Source organism: Brienomyrus brachyistius, unplaced genomic scaffold (genome assembly GCF_023856365.1).
Source record: "Brienomyrus brachyistius isolate T26 unplaced genomic scaffold, BBRACH_0.4 scaffold59, whole genome shotgun sequence".
In the NCBI taxonomy this organism is placed as follows: domain Eukaryota; kingdom Metazoa; phylum Chordata; class Actinopteri; order Osteoglossiformes; family Mormyridae; genus Brienomyrus; species Brienomyrus brachyistius.
This window is the reverse complement of record NW_026042334.1, coordinates 698,890-716,746: the sequence shown is the minus strand read 5'-3', so window position 1 is coordinate 716,746 and position 17,857 is coordinate 698,890. Positions and strand designations below refer to the sequence as shown.

Sequence of the window (17,857 nt, the reverse complement as noted above, 5' to 3'; positions counted from 1 at the left end):
TTTATTTAAAAATTTGGGAAGTAATGACGTAATACGGCCCCAGGACGGAACAGACAAAACACGGTTATAACTGGGAATTCGATCGACTAGGCTAGATCGATCTGTTGTGACTTAGTTTGCAATGTGACCAATCAGATGTTAGGTTGTGCTTAGAGCCCGCCCACTGAGTGTGATGGGTGACTGAATAATTTACATGACAATTTAAATGATATTAAACCAATCAATCGAATTAAATTTTTACAAAGAATCATATAATTAACATGTCTATTTATTGAACACTGCCACGAAACTCCCTTCATATAATAGAGTTATACTAGGAAAAACTCATCTAAAAGAATTATGTCTAATGCCACTGAGTACACATTGAAATTAGAAAGTATTATATGGAGCAGCGTAACTAAATGCAATCCAGATTTAAAACAGTGCTTGGTCTGGCCACGTGACTCTCTCCGACCGCTTTCACAAGGTGGATCATATCTGATGTTTTTCATACCGCGCGTTTGACCCAGCAGAGGGGGGAAACCCTGGGCCTCGTCCACGCCACATTTTAACAGATGCCTTTACACAGTGGACTATGAACAAATATGCATTTCTTGGTAAAATAGCCCTAAATTGCCATTCGAATAACTATGAAATGTGATGGTGGTGACACCCATTGTTTACAGGTTTGTGTAAGCTTTGAGTACATCCCAGGAAGCACATATGCTTTGCATGCCTATCACATCCTTTTGTTTTTTTTTTTTAATTAAAGTATTAATCTAATCTGTCAAACACAGCTGCATGTACCAATATTGTGCTGCTTTTTACGAGGAAAATGGAAGGATCTTAAATTTACCTTCCATGACCTCCTTAGATGATATCACAAAGTGACAAATTACATTAGATAACCCTACATTTTAAAATGCTCTGCTCCCAACAAAACAAAAAAAGACCATAAATCTAAAAAATGTTCACTCACTGTACCGCACAGCTCTTAGGCTCTGTTTGCTATGCTGAATCAGGAAGACACAAAGGCAATGAGATGGAAATAACACAAGCTTTACTGATAAGATGGAACGGCATTGTCTCTAGGAGTTCCTGTGCCTTGTACTAGGTGCTTCCAATAAATATACAGTCATAAGGTGAGTTGATGGTTGACTGGACTTTAGTTACATATTTTGTCTCTGTACTTGCATTTTACTAGTATTGCATTCCACTTGTATTGCACTTGGATTCCTTATTTTATATTGTACTGTATTATCTTTCTTGTATCATATTGTACTCTTTATATTTGGTATTTTTGAGCTCTGTTGTTAATTCTGTATGGAGAGGGATGTGCCTTGGCACAGCAATTTCTCTTGGGATAAATAAAGCTTTACGTTATCTCTTATTTTATGTCAGCCAAATCAGTGACCACTGAAACAGATATTGGTTTTACCAGCTTCTTGCTCAATTATGAATAGTCCGCTTGCAATGGCTGCATTTTGAAAAGAATTTAGTAGTCAATTATTATATTCATATTCCAGTACGTACTGTATCATAGACATACTGCACAGTAGTTGTTCTAAAAGGTTTGTAGCTTTTTAATCGATTAGTGGAGTAGGTTTAGTTTCACTTACAGTGCAGGTGGTATCGATACTCCCTTCAATAATGCATGCATGCAAAATATCACCACAGAATACATAGCGGATAAAATGATCTTGCAGTACTGGATATGCCGTAATTGTTAGGGATCCGAGGCGAACCGTGATGTGTTCTGCGCCCAGGATCGCGTATGGTTTATAAGAGGCGCTGCGACACCCAGGTGACACATGCGCTCATTGCCCGTGACCACGCACGCGACAGGTCCGAGCTGAGGCATCGGGCAGCGGCGCACTGACGTCATCGCGTCGACTGGCGTTTAGGAATATTGGGGGATAAGGGAGGGGGGTCGAGAGGAACGACGGTGAGGGCGAGCGATGTGGCTGCGAAAAAGGCTGCTTGTGTGCGACTCATAAATGAAGCGTTTCCCTCTTCGTCTATGACTCCGAAGCGGTTTCGCGTTCTATATGAGGAGTCGTAGCAAGGGCGCTTTCGACTCGGGAAGGTAGCGAAGGCAGTAAAAGGCGGTGGGGGGGCTGCTGTTCGGTTAAGAGAAGGAAAACAACATGGCCGCCGTGGAGCTCGAGTGGATCCCGGAGACTCTGTACAACACCGCTATATCGGCCGTGGTGGACAATTACGGCCGATCGCGAAGAGACATCCGCTCCCTCCCGGAAAACATACAGTTCGATGTGTACTATAAGGTAAGGGGGAGACATGCGGTTAAAACGCCTGGTTTTATGCTGTGACAAAGTGCTTATGGCTATACGCTGGCCCGGTGTCCCGGTGCTGGTTTCACTCGCATTTCCACCCTGGTTAGCTGGGCTAGCCAGGACTAGCCAGCTAACCGTGTGTGACTGTGACAGTCTATGAAGCGTGTTAGCAAAACCTTAGCTTAAGGACACCGGCGCCTGCTAACAAGCCAGTCGTCCAGTGTCCCGTTGCTTCCCAGCACCGGTAGCTAGCTGTCTACCTGGTTCCCTCTCTAGCTGGTTATCCTGGCTGACCAAAGTAACCAATCGGCCTTTGTGAGTCCTGCGCTGTTTCCCGACGTCCCCACGATTGATACGGCTACGGTCGCGTTGGTATATAAAGGATGACTGTTGGTGACAAAGCGAGGTCATTTAAAGCCCTGGGCCCTTCGGGAATATGGAGCTGTCCTGATGGGAAATGCGAGCTTCGCTTGTTTTATGTTTTAGCGAAGCTTCCCCACCAGCTCCGTCTTACTCGCTGACAGCCGTGATTTTTATAAAGAATAAATACTATTCCCATGGCCGTGCTCTTCATGGATAAATAACTGGCCTTTTAACAAATGTTTTTAACTACTGTCATGTTTTCCCCCCTCTCCCACTTTGGCAGAAAAGTTAAAAAATAAACGTAGTTACAGAAGAATTTCGTTCTCTACCAGTACTGTGCTGTAGGTCATCTGGGTGGTGCTGTGTTTAATTATCGCACAGTGTGGGTTCCGAGTAACATTGTCAAGATGGGCACAATGTGTCAAGCACCCCCACCCTAAACTCTCCGTGAAAGGCAACACGTGTGATTTGTTGAAACCCCTTTTCTTGGAAGTCGCGAGTCATCCCTGCTCTGTCAGTCAATTAACAACGGAACGTCTCTTATGGGAGATTATTTACTGGGGCCCAGACTCCATTCCGTTCATGAAGCGGCACCGAATAAGTAACTTCGGCTCAGCAGACTTGACTAGACGTCAGGCATCAGCGCTTCTCGTTGTTGGCATTTCCTGCGAGCACCGGGCCGAAATTTCGCGGACAGATCCATTACTAGCTTCTTATTAGTGATCAGAGGGTTGTCCAATCAAAATAGAGTGATCAAGAGCCACTTTTTACCCCGATTTCACAAAATATACTACAAAACCTCATTTGTGGTACTAGGTTAATATTCACTGCTAAATCATTAACACTATTTAGATTTCTGTCTGCATTTTCATAAACAATAAGAATCGTAATTTTGGATTTGCAGAAACGAGAAAGTGGTTTTACCCCCCCCCCCCCTCAAATTCATCACTTGTTTGACATTGGCCCAGGCCACACTGTAATTGAAAAGATAAAGAAGTGCTGCGAATTGGTCGAACATCTTAGTCAAAGAAGCGGTGAGTTTATATTTTTGCTGTCAACGGAGTCTGTATTCAGCTTTAGTCAGATTTGCCTATGTAAGCAGGATAGAAAACCTAAATTTAACGTTTATATTGGCGACATTGCATCAGTCATAGGGTCTCTTAAGAGGATGTCAGTGTGCAGTCTGCCCTCATGAGGGAGCCTCCCCTGAATGCCTTAACGCACAAAGACGGTGATTTATGTTCTTTTGGGATGCTGTGACTTTGTCACCGTGAAACATACTTTCTGATTATTCAGCACCTGTTCCCTGATGCTTCTGTCATACCCGCCTGGCCTTGTGTGGACGCTTCCCATTTTCTGCTATTTGTAGCTGTCATTGTGGCAGCCGTCTGCTCCGCCCTTTGTTTCCTTTCCTCCTGTTTGATTTTTGTGTAATTCTGTCTTTCAGCTATACCAGCAGGGCAGGCTTTGCCAACTCGGGGGGGAGTTCTGTGAACTGGAGGTGTTCGCGAAGGTCCTCCGGGCATCGGATAAAAGGTAGTGAGCACAGGCTGTCAAGTTGCGGACGGGCATGTAGGTTGGGCTGCGGAGCCCACAGAGTCAAACCTCCTGGCGGACATCCTCTCTCATGTGATGTGTTTGTAATGCCTCCCTCCTGTAGAGGCATCTTCCTGTTCAGTGGTTTTAAATTTTACTGTCCAGCTTAAGATTACTCGCTTTCCACTTGCTGTTACCAGCATTGCGTGGTTGACTATAACAGTTTTTTTTTATTATTAAGCACTTGGCCAGTGCATAGTCGTAATTGGGGTTGTAATTGGAGTTGTAGCAGCTGTGACATTTGGTTTCCTCTCATTTGTAGGCATCTCCTGCACCACTGTTTCCAGGCCCTCATGGACCACGGTGTGAAGGTGGCCTCGGTCTTGGCTAATTCTTTTAGCCGCCGCTGCTCCTATATCTCGGAGTCCGATGCACATGTGAAGGAGAAGGCTATTCAGTTTGGCTTCGTTTTAGGTGGGCTTTGAATCTGTGTGTGTTTGGGGGGGGGGGGGGGGGGGGGGGGTTAGGTCCCAGGTGAGACATGAGCACTTATTCTGGCAAGTACCCCTCCTGCCTTCTAGGTGGCTTCCTGTCAGACGCAGGCTGGTATGGTGATGCCGAGCGAGTGTTCCTGTCCTGCCTGCAGCTCTGCACTCTGCACGATGAAGTCTTGCACTGGTACCGGGCCGTGGAATGCTGTGTGAGGTGAGCTCCCATTGCCCTAAATGGAGCCGCGATTCGGTCGATTGTGCAATACTTCTCATTGGCTGGTGTGAGTATCTGCAGATATCCTCGGATGTTCTTTTCCAATTATATCGTCCAGAGGTTAAGGAACTGGACTTTGATTAAATACCGTGTTCTAAGATTCACTGGAAAAGCTATTGCTGTCTGAAATTAGAGCCTCAGACTTAGTCTTCAGCCATTTGACGCACTGAATGTTTAAGGTTGACTTGGCTTTGGTTCTTGGCCTGTAGGTTGCTACATGTCCGCAACGGCAACTGCAAGTACCACCTGGGGGAGGAGACCTTCAAGCTGGCCCAGTCTTATATGGACAAGCTGGCCAAGCATGGGCACCAGGCCAACAAGGCAGCACTTTATGGGGAACTGTGCGCCCTCCTCTTTGCAAAGAGCCACTACGACGAGGTACCCAAGTATTTCACAACAAGCCTTGTTTGTTTTTTTCTTATGACAAAATGTACCAATACCACAGAAGATTATGGCTGGGTGGTATATTTAATTTGTACTGTATATCGTTATTTTCAAAATGGGATATAGGGTGATGCAATAACATTTAGTGATATACTTTTATGCTGTGTTGAAATTAGGGTTCTATTCAAGATTTTTATTGCGGACAAACAGTATTCCTTCCCGGTTGTAAACAACATGAGAGCTTTGGTCTTGACGTTGTACAGAATCCCAGGTTTCACAGCTAAAATCAAACCATTTGGTTAGTGTCTCATGGAGGGGAATGGCAAGGAATTGTTACGACCTTCATTTAATTAAGAAAATGGTTCAGAGATTAAAAATATTATTTGCGATATTTGTTTTATTTTCTTGGAGGCTAACACTGGGGGTATTTCTAGCTACTGAGAAAAATCGGGGGTTAAGTCAAGTTAACTTGGCTTGACGTTTTTTGTTTTTGAAGGGAGATTGGCATTGGGGCTAATATACTTGGGGCTATAGGCTTAAAATATTCAGGGCTATATGGTTAAAATATTTGGGGCTATAGCCCTGGGTGACTGGACCTCACGACGCCCATGGCTAACACCGTAATGAGGCTCTTTCTAGTTACTAAGGACGCTTTTGTTTTTAGAGCCATTTGCTAAATGTATTTTAGATTTAGACTTTTTGCTTCTCAACCTTCAACCTTTTTTGGGAGCAGTGACTTAAATTGAGGGGAAAAAAAGATGCTTGTGGACTTAGAGCAGCAAAACACTTTGATATTGGCATAATTTATTTTTCTAAGTTTTGAAACTTCTGTCTGAGATAAAGAAAATGTCTGTACTGAATGGTTGTCCTTGTATATCTGCAAAGAGGGAAGGAGACCATGTTTGTGCTTTTCGTTTTGACCGCACTCTGTTTGAAAGTGTTTCTGATATCTCACGTGGTTTTGCCTCAAATCTGAACATTTCGCCCTCTTCCTAGAAAATAATGAGATGTGCTTTTTGGTGCATATCGCCTAACCCTACAGAACAGCTGTCCTGTTCATTGCCTTTAGGCATATCGGTGGTGTATAGATGCCATGCGGGAGATCACGGCGGGCCTTCCTGTCAAAGTGGTGGTGGACGTCCTGAGACAAGCATCTAAGGTAATGGTGGTTCATCCCATCGTGGTTCCTAAAGTTTAAAGGGCCGTTGTTGGACCAGAAGCCGAACGAACACCATGCTTAAGGTCTTTTTTGCCCGAATGAATGAATCACAGTGGTCAGTTCCAGGCAAGTCCATGTCATCAGAAAAGAAGAGAAGTGGTTTTGCCTGATTACTGACATGTGTTTCTTTTTCAAATAAACAAGATTGCCATTGATAAAATTAACTGGGGGGTGGTTGTTGTGACTCGCTACCATTCTGCAAGCTGTTTTCACATCAGATATTTATTTATAACCTTTTGCCGTTATCCGCAATGTAATAGTTCCTAAAATTGCATTTCTGGGAATCCTGCCTCGGCGTCTGTACTCCGTGTTGTCCGTGGGGACCGCATTGCCGTTTCGCTGCCTGACCTTCGGCGGCATTCGCATTTGTTTTCACCGACGGCTCGGTCTGTGATGGTCAGCCTGCAGTCTGCCTTCCCTCAAAGGCAGTGCACGTCCTCCTGATAAGGAACCGAGGAGGATGAGTTCCAATCAGCCTCGCATGTGTTCCGGGTGCCTTTTATGACCACCAGGCCCACCCTCCCCATCCCAATCATCAAAGTGTCAGGTTCTAACATCTGTTCAATTTTGACTCCAGGCCTGCGTGGTGAAGCGAGAATTCAGGAAAGCAGAACAGCTGATAAAACATGCGGTCTTTCTGGCTCGGTATGACGAAATTCCTTTTGGTTTTTGTTTTCACTACTGCAACCACCCACCTGGAAACACTTACAATTATTCATTGCTGACCACATTCTCCCTCTTGCGTTACAGGGAGCACTTTGGGAACAAACACCCAAAGTATTCGGACACTCTGCTAGATTATGGCTTTTACTTGTTAAACGTAGATAACATCTGTCAGTCTGTGGCAATCTATCAGGTGAGTCTGTGTAACGGCACTCGGATCGCCGCCACGTCGATGCCGAACACGTGTAACTGAACGCGGGTCCTGAACTTGCAGACAGCTCTAGATATCCGGCAGTCTGTGTTCGGAGGGAAGAACATCCACGTAGCAACTGCACACGAAGACCTAGCGTACTCCTCTTATGTGCACCAGTACAGCTCTGGTAAATTCGACAATGCACTGTAAGTACCCTGTTTCTATTCTGGGAGCTGTTGATTTAGATGTGGATCTTTTCTAAAAGATGACATGTCATTTTCAATCTTTCGCCAAAGCTGTCCTTGTTGGTTTGTTTTCTGTGTGAACATGATTAACAATGCTTTGTTTAAACACTGGAACTTACAGTCACTACATTTTCTGAATAAATGCTTGGCTTACATATTAACTGCCCCCCACCCCCTGCTTAATCTTTGGTCAGGATTGTTCTTTAACAGGGTTGTTTTCTGTGCTGATTTGTGGGAATATTGTAATCGGGGCTCGGTATGTTAGAGGCAGTCCCTGTTTACGTGACAGCAATGCAGTGGTGTCACTCAGCTGGTATGTTCCGGGTCTGTCCTGGCAGATTCCACGCAGAGCGTGCCATAGACATCATCACTCACATCCTGCCCGAAGACCATCTGCTGCTCGCATCGTCCAAAAGGGTGAAAGGTAGGCAGTGAATCTCCGGCCTCCTCCGCCAGCCCGCCGCCGTTATTTATGACCCCGTGACGGTCCCAGATGAGAGCTGTAGCTACAGAGGAGGATGCTGAAAAGGCGGAGAAGATTTTAATGCGCCTGCTTACATTAAGTCTTTTTTTTTTTTTTGATGTGTGTGTGTGTGTGTGTGTTTATTGCTGCTTCTGGCTTATACCCAAAGAGCTATTCTGGAAACAGATGGTAGCTGAGGTTGCATGGAGTGGATATGTGGGTGAGTATAATGCTGGCAGATCGAGGTTCCCGGAGATTGACTGTGTGTGTGTGTGTGACCACCAGCCCTGATCCTCGAAGAGATCGCCATCGACTGCCACAACAAGGAGACGGAGGAACGTCTGCTCCAGGAGGCCCATGACCTGCACCTCTCCTCCCTGCAGCTGGCCAAAAAGGCTTTCGGGGAGTTCAATGTCCAGACGGCCAAGCACTACGGCAACCTGGGCCGCCTCTACCAGTCCATGCGCAAGTTTAAGGTCAGGCACCCCTCCCCCCAGGAAATCACTGCTGCCCTTTATTGCCTGGCACCCAGTTTCGCCGTGCCCCATAAACTCTCCGGTGTGCCTGCGATGGGCGTGGTCATCGTACAGTGTCATTACGGAGGTGCGGAATGCACAGAATTTATGCCAGTTACTTTAGAGCCTTCTTGGTGCCCCCCCCCGCTCCCCGGCCGATTAAATTAAGCACGTCGCCAGCTGTTTTGCACCAGGCTGAGGGCTAATTTAATTGGTCAGTGGGGAGGCCGGCGCAGAGCTGAATCGCATGGCTTAAACTCCTGCTGCTCGCTAGGCCCAGCCGAGGGTGATGCATTTCCCAGAATGTCCCTGGAGCCCAGCGACAGGGCAGCTCTGTGAATCTTACCGCCCCTAGGGCCTTGGTGGTGTTTTTGCCCTCTCTGATGCCATTGTCCGTTGGCATTCAGGAAGCGGAGGAGATGCACATCAAGGCCATCCAGATCAAGGAGCAGCTGCTGGGCCAGGAGGACTACGAGGTAGCACTGTCCGTGGGCCACCTGGCGTCCCTCTACAACTACGACATGAACCAGTACGAGGACGCCGAGAAGCTGTACCTTCGCTCCATCGCCATTGGTAAGTAGGATGGGCCACCTTGACCTTGTGAGGTATCGTGCATCACGTATGGCTCTTTCTGACCGTTATCGCCTCCCTTGGGCCACACAGGCAAGAAGCTGTTCGGCGAGGGATACAGCGGCCTGGAATATGACTACAGGGGCCTGATTAAGCTCTACAACTCGGTGGGCAACTATGAAAAGGTTTTTGAGTACCACAACGTCTTGTCCAACTGGAACCGGCTGCGGGACCGGCAGTTTGCAGTGGCTGACGCCCTGGAGGACGTGAACACCAGCCCACAGGCCACACAGGAGGTGGTGCAGGCTTTCCTGCTGTCCCAGAGTCACCAGAGTCACCAGAGTCACGGGGCCGGCCGGCCCTGCCTTGGATAACCTCTGCGCGTCTGCATGCGGATTCACATGGTATACGCAAGCACGCGGTCACACACGCACACAGACACAAGCGCGCGCACACACACACACATACACGCACTCAACACCTGGTACACAGATCTGTGTACGTGGATATAAAGATGGACCCGAACCAGGGATTAGACTGCCCACAGCGCCACCTAGGGTTGGAACTGCCGAAGGACAGCAGGTTTGGAAGGGGTGCCCTGGGCTGTGTAGTAAAGACCTGGACCTGGCACCTCACCCTCACCAGCAGCTGCTTCTGCCCAGACCCCAGCCCCCAGCCCCCCACCCCAGCCACCTAGGCACACAAACTGGGGACCGAAGAGACACACCAAGGAGCCGAGCATCTCGCCATTGTCCGGACCGTTGCTGTCCCCCTCTGCCCGGACACGCCGCTGCGTGCAGCTTTACGGGAGCCCAGCTCCAGAACCGCGTCCGAGCTCCACAAAGTCCTTCAGTTCTCAGAAATGTATGATAACCTCTGTGGGATTTAATTTTTTTTTCTCCACAACAGTAGTTTTCATTTGCCACAGGAATTCACTGTGCCCCCCACCCTACGCCATCTCTCGCTTACAATGGAATGAGTTATTTACAGTGGATTGGTTGTAGCCCCTCTCCCAGGCCTGGTTGAGCTCTCTGGCCACAGGAAGTAGGCGGCTGGGTGGAGCTTGTGAGTGTCCTACACTCGCTGATCCCTCTGTTCCAGCGGACAAAACGTGCACACGCTCACAAAGCCATGTGAGTTTCGCATTGTAGTACACAAAATGCATGCTTTTGAAGAACTGTAATACATTTTCTTAAACCACCCTAGATTCTGCAGTAAACTACTTCTTTAAAGGACTTCCCTTGTCCTTAAAGTAATAAAAAATTATTCAATCAGACCAATAGAAAGCGGCAAGTAAATCGGACCAATTTCTTACCTCTTCAATGGTCAGGAGTTCATCATTTGAACTGAACATGGAGAAAAACCTTACAGCAGACGTCTTTCCGATAGAGAACGGTCACACCCCAAATATCTTCAGATACAAGTGTGATGTGGTGCACTGCTAACAGTATTAGGAATGTTCTATGAGGGTATGTCCTTGGAATGGTGTGGTTCACCCCCATTCTCCATTTGGCTTCGTTGGCTTAAAGTTTGATTGGGTCAAGAGCTCTGTCCATTGCATTAGTGTGTGTCCATATGTCCTTCCTGGGGGCGGAGCCAGCTTGTGTCGTCCTGTGTTTGTTTTTTTTTTTTTTTTTTTTTTGTAGTGCCTGCTTACCCATCTGGCCTGGTTTGAAAGTATGTATTTGAGCAGGTCACCCTCACTGTAATACGTGGAGGGCCCGGCCAGTGTCGCTGACTGGGGTTCTGGGGTTACCTAGATCCGCTTACAGATACACACTTGATTTCTCTGGTATAGAGTTCCTGCGAGGGCGGGCTCATGAATGGCGAGGCGCTGAACTTGTTTCCAAATTTGGAACATTCTATATGATTATTTGGCATAATAAATTCCCTCTTTTGCTACAGATTACTCCCTCCTCCCTTCTACTGGAACAGCCTATTGTCTTTTCATAGCCTAAGCAGGTCAGGCGTGTCCAGGCTTCAGCGCACTGAGGTTAGCTGTTAATCCTGATGCTTGTTACGGACTTGAGATTTTGTCACCGGTCGTCTTTTTGCGAGTGTAATTATAGGCCCGTTTTTTTTGGCTGCCATCCAGGCCCGAGGCCTTAGAGACACACGGACTTGGTGCTCTGGTTCTGTCCGGTATTCTCTGATCATCTGAACCGCACAACTGCAGGCAGGCAGGTTCCAAAAGAGAGCCCAGTCCCTCCCAGGTAGCCCAGGGCTACCGCGCACGGCAGGTGCCGTTGCTGGCTGCTCGACCTGCACGAGGTGACTGGCCGAGGACCAATAACATCCGTGTTAGGAACATTGCAAGAGAAGGGTAGGACGTATCCCTGTGGTCCTCGCTCTAGTTGTCATGTTGTTTTTCTCCATACGGAATGAGGGGCTGGCAGGGTCAGTGGGTAAAACCCCTGCGATTGAAGCACGAAGGTACATTTCCGTTTATTCGACTGTCAGATGGAACTTGCGTCGGAAATTTTATACGTGAGCACCCACCGCTTTCATTTCTTCCCCTCCCGCAATCTTACGTTGTCAGGTTCCCGATGATTACTGCACGCCACACTGCAGTGGTCTTGCTGATTTTTCTTTTGTCGTCATGTTTGGTCGCCATCTTGGCCACGTTCTTTCACCTCATTCACTCGTTTAGCGGTAGCAAACTTCGAAGGTTCACAGAGGCAGTATTTCTTGGAAAGAAGGTGCCGCATAAAACCTCTGCAATTACGTATTGCGTTGCAGCATTTTTACATGAGCTATTTATTACAGTGCGAGTAACGTTACTTCGGTTGGGTCTCAGTGAATGTTAAATTAAGGGTGTGTCTTCTCCTGAAGTGGTATTCTTTAAATGTTGTACTTAGCTAAAATGTGGATGGAGTATATTTCTGTGTGTGTGCGTGTGTGTGTGTGCGTGCTTCTGTTACTGCTGCGTCATTCAAATTGGATAGGTAAAAGCAATAGGGTGACATGGGGGGAGGGGGGGGGGCAAGATAGCAGGACATTGCATAGTCATGTGTAAGCAATCACTCCTCTGTCAGGTGTGTGAAACACATCGAAGTGTGGTGGAGGTCAGGCTGTATGAAATGGCCCTGCACGAGTCTAATTCATTGACACTCTCTCAGCCTGATACAGGGGTTCAGTGAGAGTCTTGTCCTTTTGTTCCTATTTTATAGGCAGTTTGGTGTATTTTATTCGAAGTGCAGCTGACGTTGTGCAGTGTAGGTGTTGTGCCCAAACAGGTGGTCAGTTTCAAGGTCAAAGTTGTCGCCCCTAGATGTATGATCTGTGTGAGCGTACGTGTGGTATGTATACGAGGAAATCGTATTGGTGAGTTTCGAAGATTAAATGCAAGAGTAGAACCCAGCAGTGAAGAGCTAACGGCCCTGGTTCTCTCCATAACATGGAAGAACAAGGGAAAATGTAGAGGGAATTCCTAAATGTGCCTCTCGAAATTGGGGGGGGGGGAATTGAGATCCGTGGCCTCTCGACCTACGTCATGGATGGTTGTTCGGTGTTCAGACCATCTAACTCGGCGGGGGGCCATGGAGGGATGCTGTGGCTTGAGCGAATGAGCCACTGAGTGTGTAGCTGGCCTGTTATTACTGTGGGGTGGGGCTCAGGCAGGCTTAGGATGCAATTAAAGGCACCACACCTTTAGCTCCCGGGAGAGCAAACTGGGCGTGTGAATGTGCAGGTCCCCATCACAGAAACCTACTGGCTCTTTGGAAGGGCAGGTTCCAGTAATGCAGCCTTTGTTGTTTACTGATACTCTTTTTTTTTTTTTTTTTTTTGTTTGTTTGTTTTTTGAGTCTTCAGCCTCGCTCCTTTTTGTTTGCGGCTGCACTGTCAAGCTCACGGGGGGGTTTAAGTATCCTGACAAGTCATTTTAAAAGTTATCCTGCTTATATATTATGTGAATGGGAGAAAAAAAAAGTGCTTAAATACTAATTTGATTTCATGATGCTACTACTATTTTTCTATTTTTCATCGACCGTCTAGCATTGAGATTTTAGGCTTTTCGTGCTTCAGCTGAAAAGATGAAGGAACCAGTACAGATCATTAGGAACCGTCAAACACACCCGAGTCCGCACCGAGAACCCGGTCTGTAGTGCCACAGCAAGCTTGTGTATAGATAGAACTTGCTACCTTTTAAACTGAATATTTGGTTCTTTTTTTGTGTACAAATAAAGTACAAATTGCAACAAAATTGACTGTACAATAGTCGGCAACATTATGTAACCATCAAATCACATTAAACATTTGTATCCAACATTGTGAATTTCTGTAACTACTGCTTAAAGGAAAAAGAAAACTGCTAAATTATAGTGTTGATGCAGTTTTGTACTTTGTTTCTTTTTTGCCTGCTGTCATTTCAGATGAAAGTGGGGGATTGACTTTCTCTAGGTTCACACTTAAGCTCTGTAAATCGTGCCCAGTATGCACCCCTAAAATGAACAGGAAATGGATTTTCATCTATTGCCCTTCAGAACATCCTTAGATCAAAGATATAGACGTGATAGTCTCTAGTATAACTTAATAAGCCAATGTCACATCCCAGGCTCGTTTATTGTTAAAAATACTTCTTCCATTAGTTTCTTTTCCAGTTGGGACAAGAAACTGACAATGTGATATGCCAGTTTCCCAGAAAAGGATAGGACAATTCTCTTTGGCACAGAATTCTCTTCTTGCAGATTTACTTCCTTGTACTGTACACATTTAATTTTTTCGCTTCTAGTATAATGAGCCGCATGCCAAGCGGAAAAAAAAATCCATCTATTACTGCATATTGCAGCTGCTTACACTGGTCAGCATTGCGGGGGCGTCTGGAGCCTATCCCAGACAGCCCTAGGCAAGCATACACCCTAGATGTTATGCCAGTCCATCCCAGGGGCACACACATACATGCTAGGGGCAACCGAGTGACACGAGCTGGTCTAACTGCAGTACTTTAGATTGCAGTGGGAAATCCGTGCTACACGGAGAGAGCATGCAAACTCACACCGTGAAAAGTCATGAATAATCCATCCATTTTATGAAACTGCTGAATCCCAACTGGGGTGGTGGGGGTGGCCCGGAGCAAATCCCGGGAACGATGGGTGAAGGCAGGAACCAACCCCGGGCAGTCGCCAACACCGCAGGGTGTACGCACACACAAAACTACAGAGCCAATTTAAACGCCAAATCGACCAACCCTGCACGCTTTCCGACCGTGGAGCCCCCAGTGAGGCAGCAGCACTAACCACTGCGCCACCACACCGCCCATCATGAATAATGTACTCATGAATTACATTAAGAGACATACTAACCCGAGGCAATATTTTAGGTATGTTTTATTCCTATTTTGGAGTTACCTTCAAAAGCACTAAAATTATTATAAAACGTCTATGAACAATGCAAAGCAGCTTACGCGTGGGTACATGCCACTTTTTCATGTTCTCAACAGAATCAAACCTTCCTTTGTGGCCGGCTTAAAAGGAACACATTGTATAAATAACATACTAGCAGGCAGATTGCTTCTCTAAGCATTCCGGTCCTGGAAGCGAAGCTCTGACAGGCCAAGTGCAATTATGTCCTACTGGATCCTTTACTAGTAGGATGTAGGTTCGGTTATAATAATCTTGCTCCTCTCACTCCACCTTTTTTAGCAGCGTCTCATTTCTGGTGAGGAACCTGACATGAGTCCAGATGCACCATATCTGAAAGAGATGACTAGGAGGTTATTGGATTCCACGATGGAGCAGGTGGAAGCCCCCAGATGCTCAAGTACAAACTGGCACTCCTACTGTGTATTTCAGCATAAATACTCATCTTTGAATTATAGAACCTGAAAATTTGATTATTTGCTGAACTACCAATTTATCTCCATAGCCAACAGTCGTGCTCCACTCCATGTATCCACCTACCTCCACAGAAAGGCACAGCAGCCGGCCCATGGAGAGTAAGAGGGTTCCCAGAGTTTGTAGCCAGGCTGGCAGGTGGAGGATCTGGGTAAGGATGCCCATCTGGAGACCATACAGCCACACAGGCAGAATGTGTAGACCACTGATCGCCAGGACTCCGAGAGGACTTTTAAAACCTGCACAAAAGAAAAGGGTGTTTGGGGAGATGGAAATGATCACAGTGAAGCCTTTGAAATATGGCTGCATTTCAGAAACACTGCAATAATATCAGTGTACCACACTGTGAAATAATGCTTAATTTTGAGTGGCCAAGTGACTGCACAAGCACTGCGAGTCAGGGAAAGAGTTCTCTCACTGTTGGCCATGACAGCCTGGACCCAGCGAGGACTGTCAGAGAAGGAGCATTTCCACTCGGCACCACGGACTCTGTGATTACACACGAACACATTCCACTCCAATGAGGGCACCAGCCAACCCCACTGGGGGGGGGGGAGAAGAGGGAGAGAGAAAGAGAGGTATGACGTACCTGTGCACTAAAACCATGGCTCATCGTTTCTTCTGTATAGAAAAGAGAATCTTTCACTTATAAGACAAAAATACATCACCATAATAAACGTACACGTTTTAGTTTGTTATATACAGGTATCCCATTTTTAAATAATTCGATGCAATGTTACCAAATTATAATTTGGAAGAAAACAGGACGCCAGATAATTCCCTACATGTACTGCAATGACAAGCAACGAGTAATACGGCGTGCTTGCCTGAAACAGCATGCTCCATAACATCCCCCGTCCAGTGTTGTCAATGACTACATCCAGCCATGCTCCCAGTTCGGAGGTCTGCTGGAGGCGGCGCGCCACAAAACCATCGACCCCTGCAACAGGCGGAAACAGCGTCAGCAAATCGCAGAGCGTCAGCAGGCTCTTCCACATCCAACGAAAGGAAACCATTACATACAAATCGGCTTTATATTTATATAATATATATATAATATCCTGCGCCACCAGTATCTATAGTATATCCAAATTGTGCCTGGCTGTATTTGGACTGAAACTATTGTTAGCAAGGAACATCGCTGAAGATTTTAAACTACATTAATGTAGCAGACGCTGTTATTCAAAGCGAGGAGTCGAATAAGCCAAAGTGCGGCTAGGCTGAGCTTCCGATGAACGCCCAGGTACAGTTACAAATGTAACCAGCAGAACTTCGGATTAAACAACTAGCGCTTCTTTTTTAGCGACCAACAGTTTCTCTCTTTTCGAGTCAGCTATGCAATACATTCACAACGTATTTCATTACCGTCCAATACGACAGAAATGCCATAGCACGGCACAAAAATCTCCGGGTTGTTGAAACCAGCCCATGCTGCAAGGACTAAAAGGACCCGGACATAACCTGAAAATAATGAGATTTTAATGAGACGTTGACTATCACGATAATAAGCAAAACACACATAAAAGTACATCTAAAGATTACGCAGGCATTTTTACCTTACCAATTAAATTAGGCACATACAATAAAACTTCCAGTCCCATTTCAGTAACCTTCCAGGGATTTCAACCGACTGAAACCGAAGCCCATAATAACATCAGAAAACGTGTGACGTTCTTGAAACCACAGCAACAGTTGTCAGGAGCCGGTTACCGGGAAACACCGGCGCTCTGCAGCTTCTGTCGTAAAACGATGTCTGTTGCGTCACTTCCCAAAACAAAAGACAACTTCCGCTTATTCCACATCAGGGCAGCATTTATGCTACTAAAGAACTTAAATTTCCTTGTTGCACTTTTTTGACGCACTAATATGTTTGCGGATCTAACGGCAGTTTAATATAAAATATATAAATTCGAATTATTCAAACGGATTTGACAAATGCCCCTGATGGATGGATGAATAGACAGACAGACAGATGGATAGATAGGTACATAGATAGATATGAAATTTTAAGTACATTAATGTCAGTGTGTCAACTAATTTGGGATTCTTTCGGATAACATGATGCAGTGTTTAAACTCATATGAAGTAATATGCAAGGTTAGCTTTACATTACATTTAAAACAGGAGATACGTGCCCTCTACAAACCTAGACACTAAACTATTAGAGTCAATTTAGTTGCATACTCCAGCTAAAGTTCTGATACAACAATTAATAGGTCCCTGATAAGATGCATGGTCTTTCCGAGGAATATTGCCTCACACGCGAAGAAGAGGTGGTATTTGAGCACCCAACCCTCAAGGTATTATGCAATTGTACTAGTCACTGAGTTACTGTAGTCATCCTTTTAACTTTCCTTGCAATGTGGACATGCACTGTTTTAGCTTCGCAATGTTTTGATGGTGGTAATTCATTTAATGACCTCTAGGGGACGCTAACGACTCCAGCTTTTTATAGCAGCCCATTGTGATTTAATACTTACACGAGACAGTTAAGTAAACCCGTGTTTGATAAAGCTTCACTTACTAACAAATAAATACTAAAAAATACGTGCTAAAATAGTGCAAAATTATTTGTTTTCCCATGAAATGGCATTCACGTATGCACGAAGCTTGATTCAAGAAGTCATTGATAATTAGGGATTAACTATTCTTTGGTAAGACAACAAAAAATTACGCAAGGCACTATAGACGAACTGGTATTTTTAATTGAACATTTAAGTGAAAGTTGTATTATATCGTTATGCAAGAGGTTTGCATAACTTCCTGTGCTAATAAAAGAAGGCTATGGAGAAAAAAAAGTCACCCGACTGAACTTCAAAGCGCCGCCACATCTT

At 45.8% G+C, this 17,857-nt stretch overlaps 2 protein-coding genes across 5 annotated transcripts; one reads left to right on the top strand and one right to left on the bottom strand.

Moving 5' to 3' along the window:
• Positions 1 to 1,795: 1,795 nt before the first annotated feature.
• On the top strand, positions 1,796 to 13,456 carry appbp2 (amyloid beta precursor protein (cytoplasmic tail) binding protein 2). 2 transcript variants are annotated; one of them, XM_049001545.1, is made up of 13 exons: positions 1,802 to 2,264; positions 4,084 to 4,172; positions 4,495 to 4,646; positions 4,754 to 4,877; positions 5,147 to 5,315; positions 6,391 to 6,480; positions 7,118 to 7,185; positions 7,291 to 7,396; positions 7,478 to 7,602; positions 7,980 to 8,065; positions 8,390 to 8,580; positions 9,027 to 9,192; positions 9,283 to 13,456. In XM_049001545.1, exons 1-13 carry the CDS (start codon positions 2,127 to 2,129, stop codon positions 9,561 to 9,563), a joined length of 1,785 nt encoding a protein of 594 aa, XP_048857502.1. In that variant the 5' UTR covers positions 1,802 to 2,126; the 3' UTR covers positions 9,564 to 13,456. The 2 variants fall into 2 exon arrangements, with proteins under 2 accessions (XP_048857501.1, XP_048857502.1); XM_049001544.1 differs by having other exon boundaries at positions 1,796 to 2,264; positions 7,118 to 7,396.
• A 1,043-nt stretch (positions 13,457 to 14,499) lies between these two features.
• On the bottom strand, positions 14,500 to 16,772 carry si:ch1073-145m9.1 (uncharacterized). 3 transcript variants are annotated; one of them, XM_049001547.1, is made up of 5 exons: positions 16,389 to 16,772; positions 15,851 to 15,963; positions 15,442 to 15,565; positions 15,090 to 15,262; positions 14,500 to 14,882 (listed from the first exon to the last, which is right to left on the bottom strand). In XM_049001547.1, the coding sequence occupies exons 1-5, from the start codon at positions 16,552 to 16,554 to the stop codon at positions 14,814 to 14,816; spliced, it is 645 nt and encodes a 214-aa protein (XP_048857504.1). In that variant the 5' UTR covers positions 16,555 to 16,772; the 3' UTR covers positions 14,500 to 14,813. The 3 variants fall into 3 exon arrangements, with proteins under 3 accessions (XP_048857504.1, XP_048857505.1, XP_048857503.1); XM_049001548.1 differs by having other exon boundaries at positions 14,500 to 15,262; positions 16,389 to 16,484; positions 16,585 to 16,772; XM_049001546.1 differs by having other exon boundaries at positions 14,500 to 15,262.
• Between the last annotated feature and the right edge of the window lie 1,085 nt (positions 16,773 to 17,857).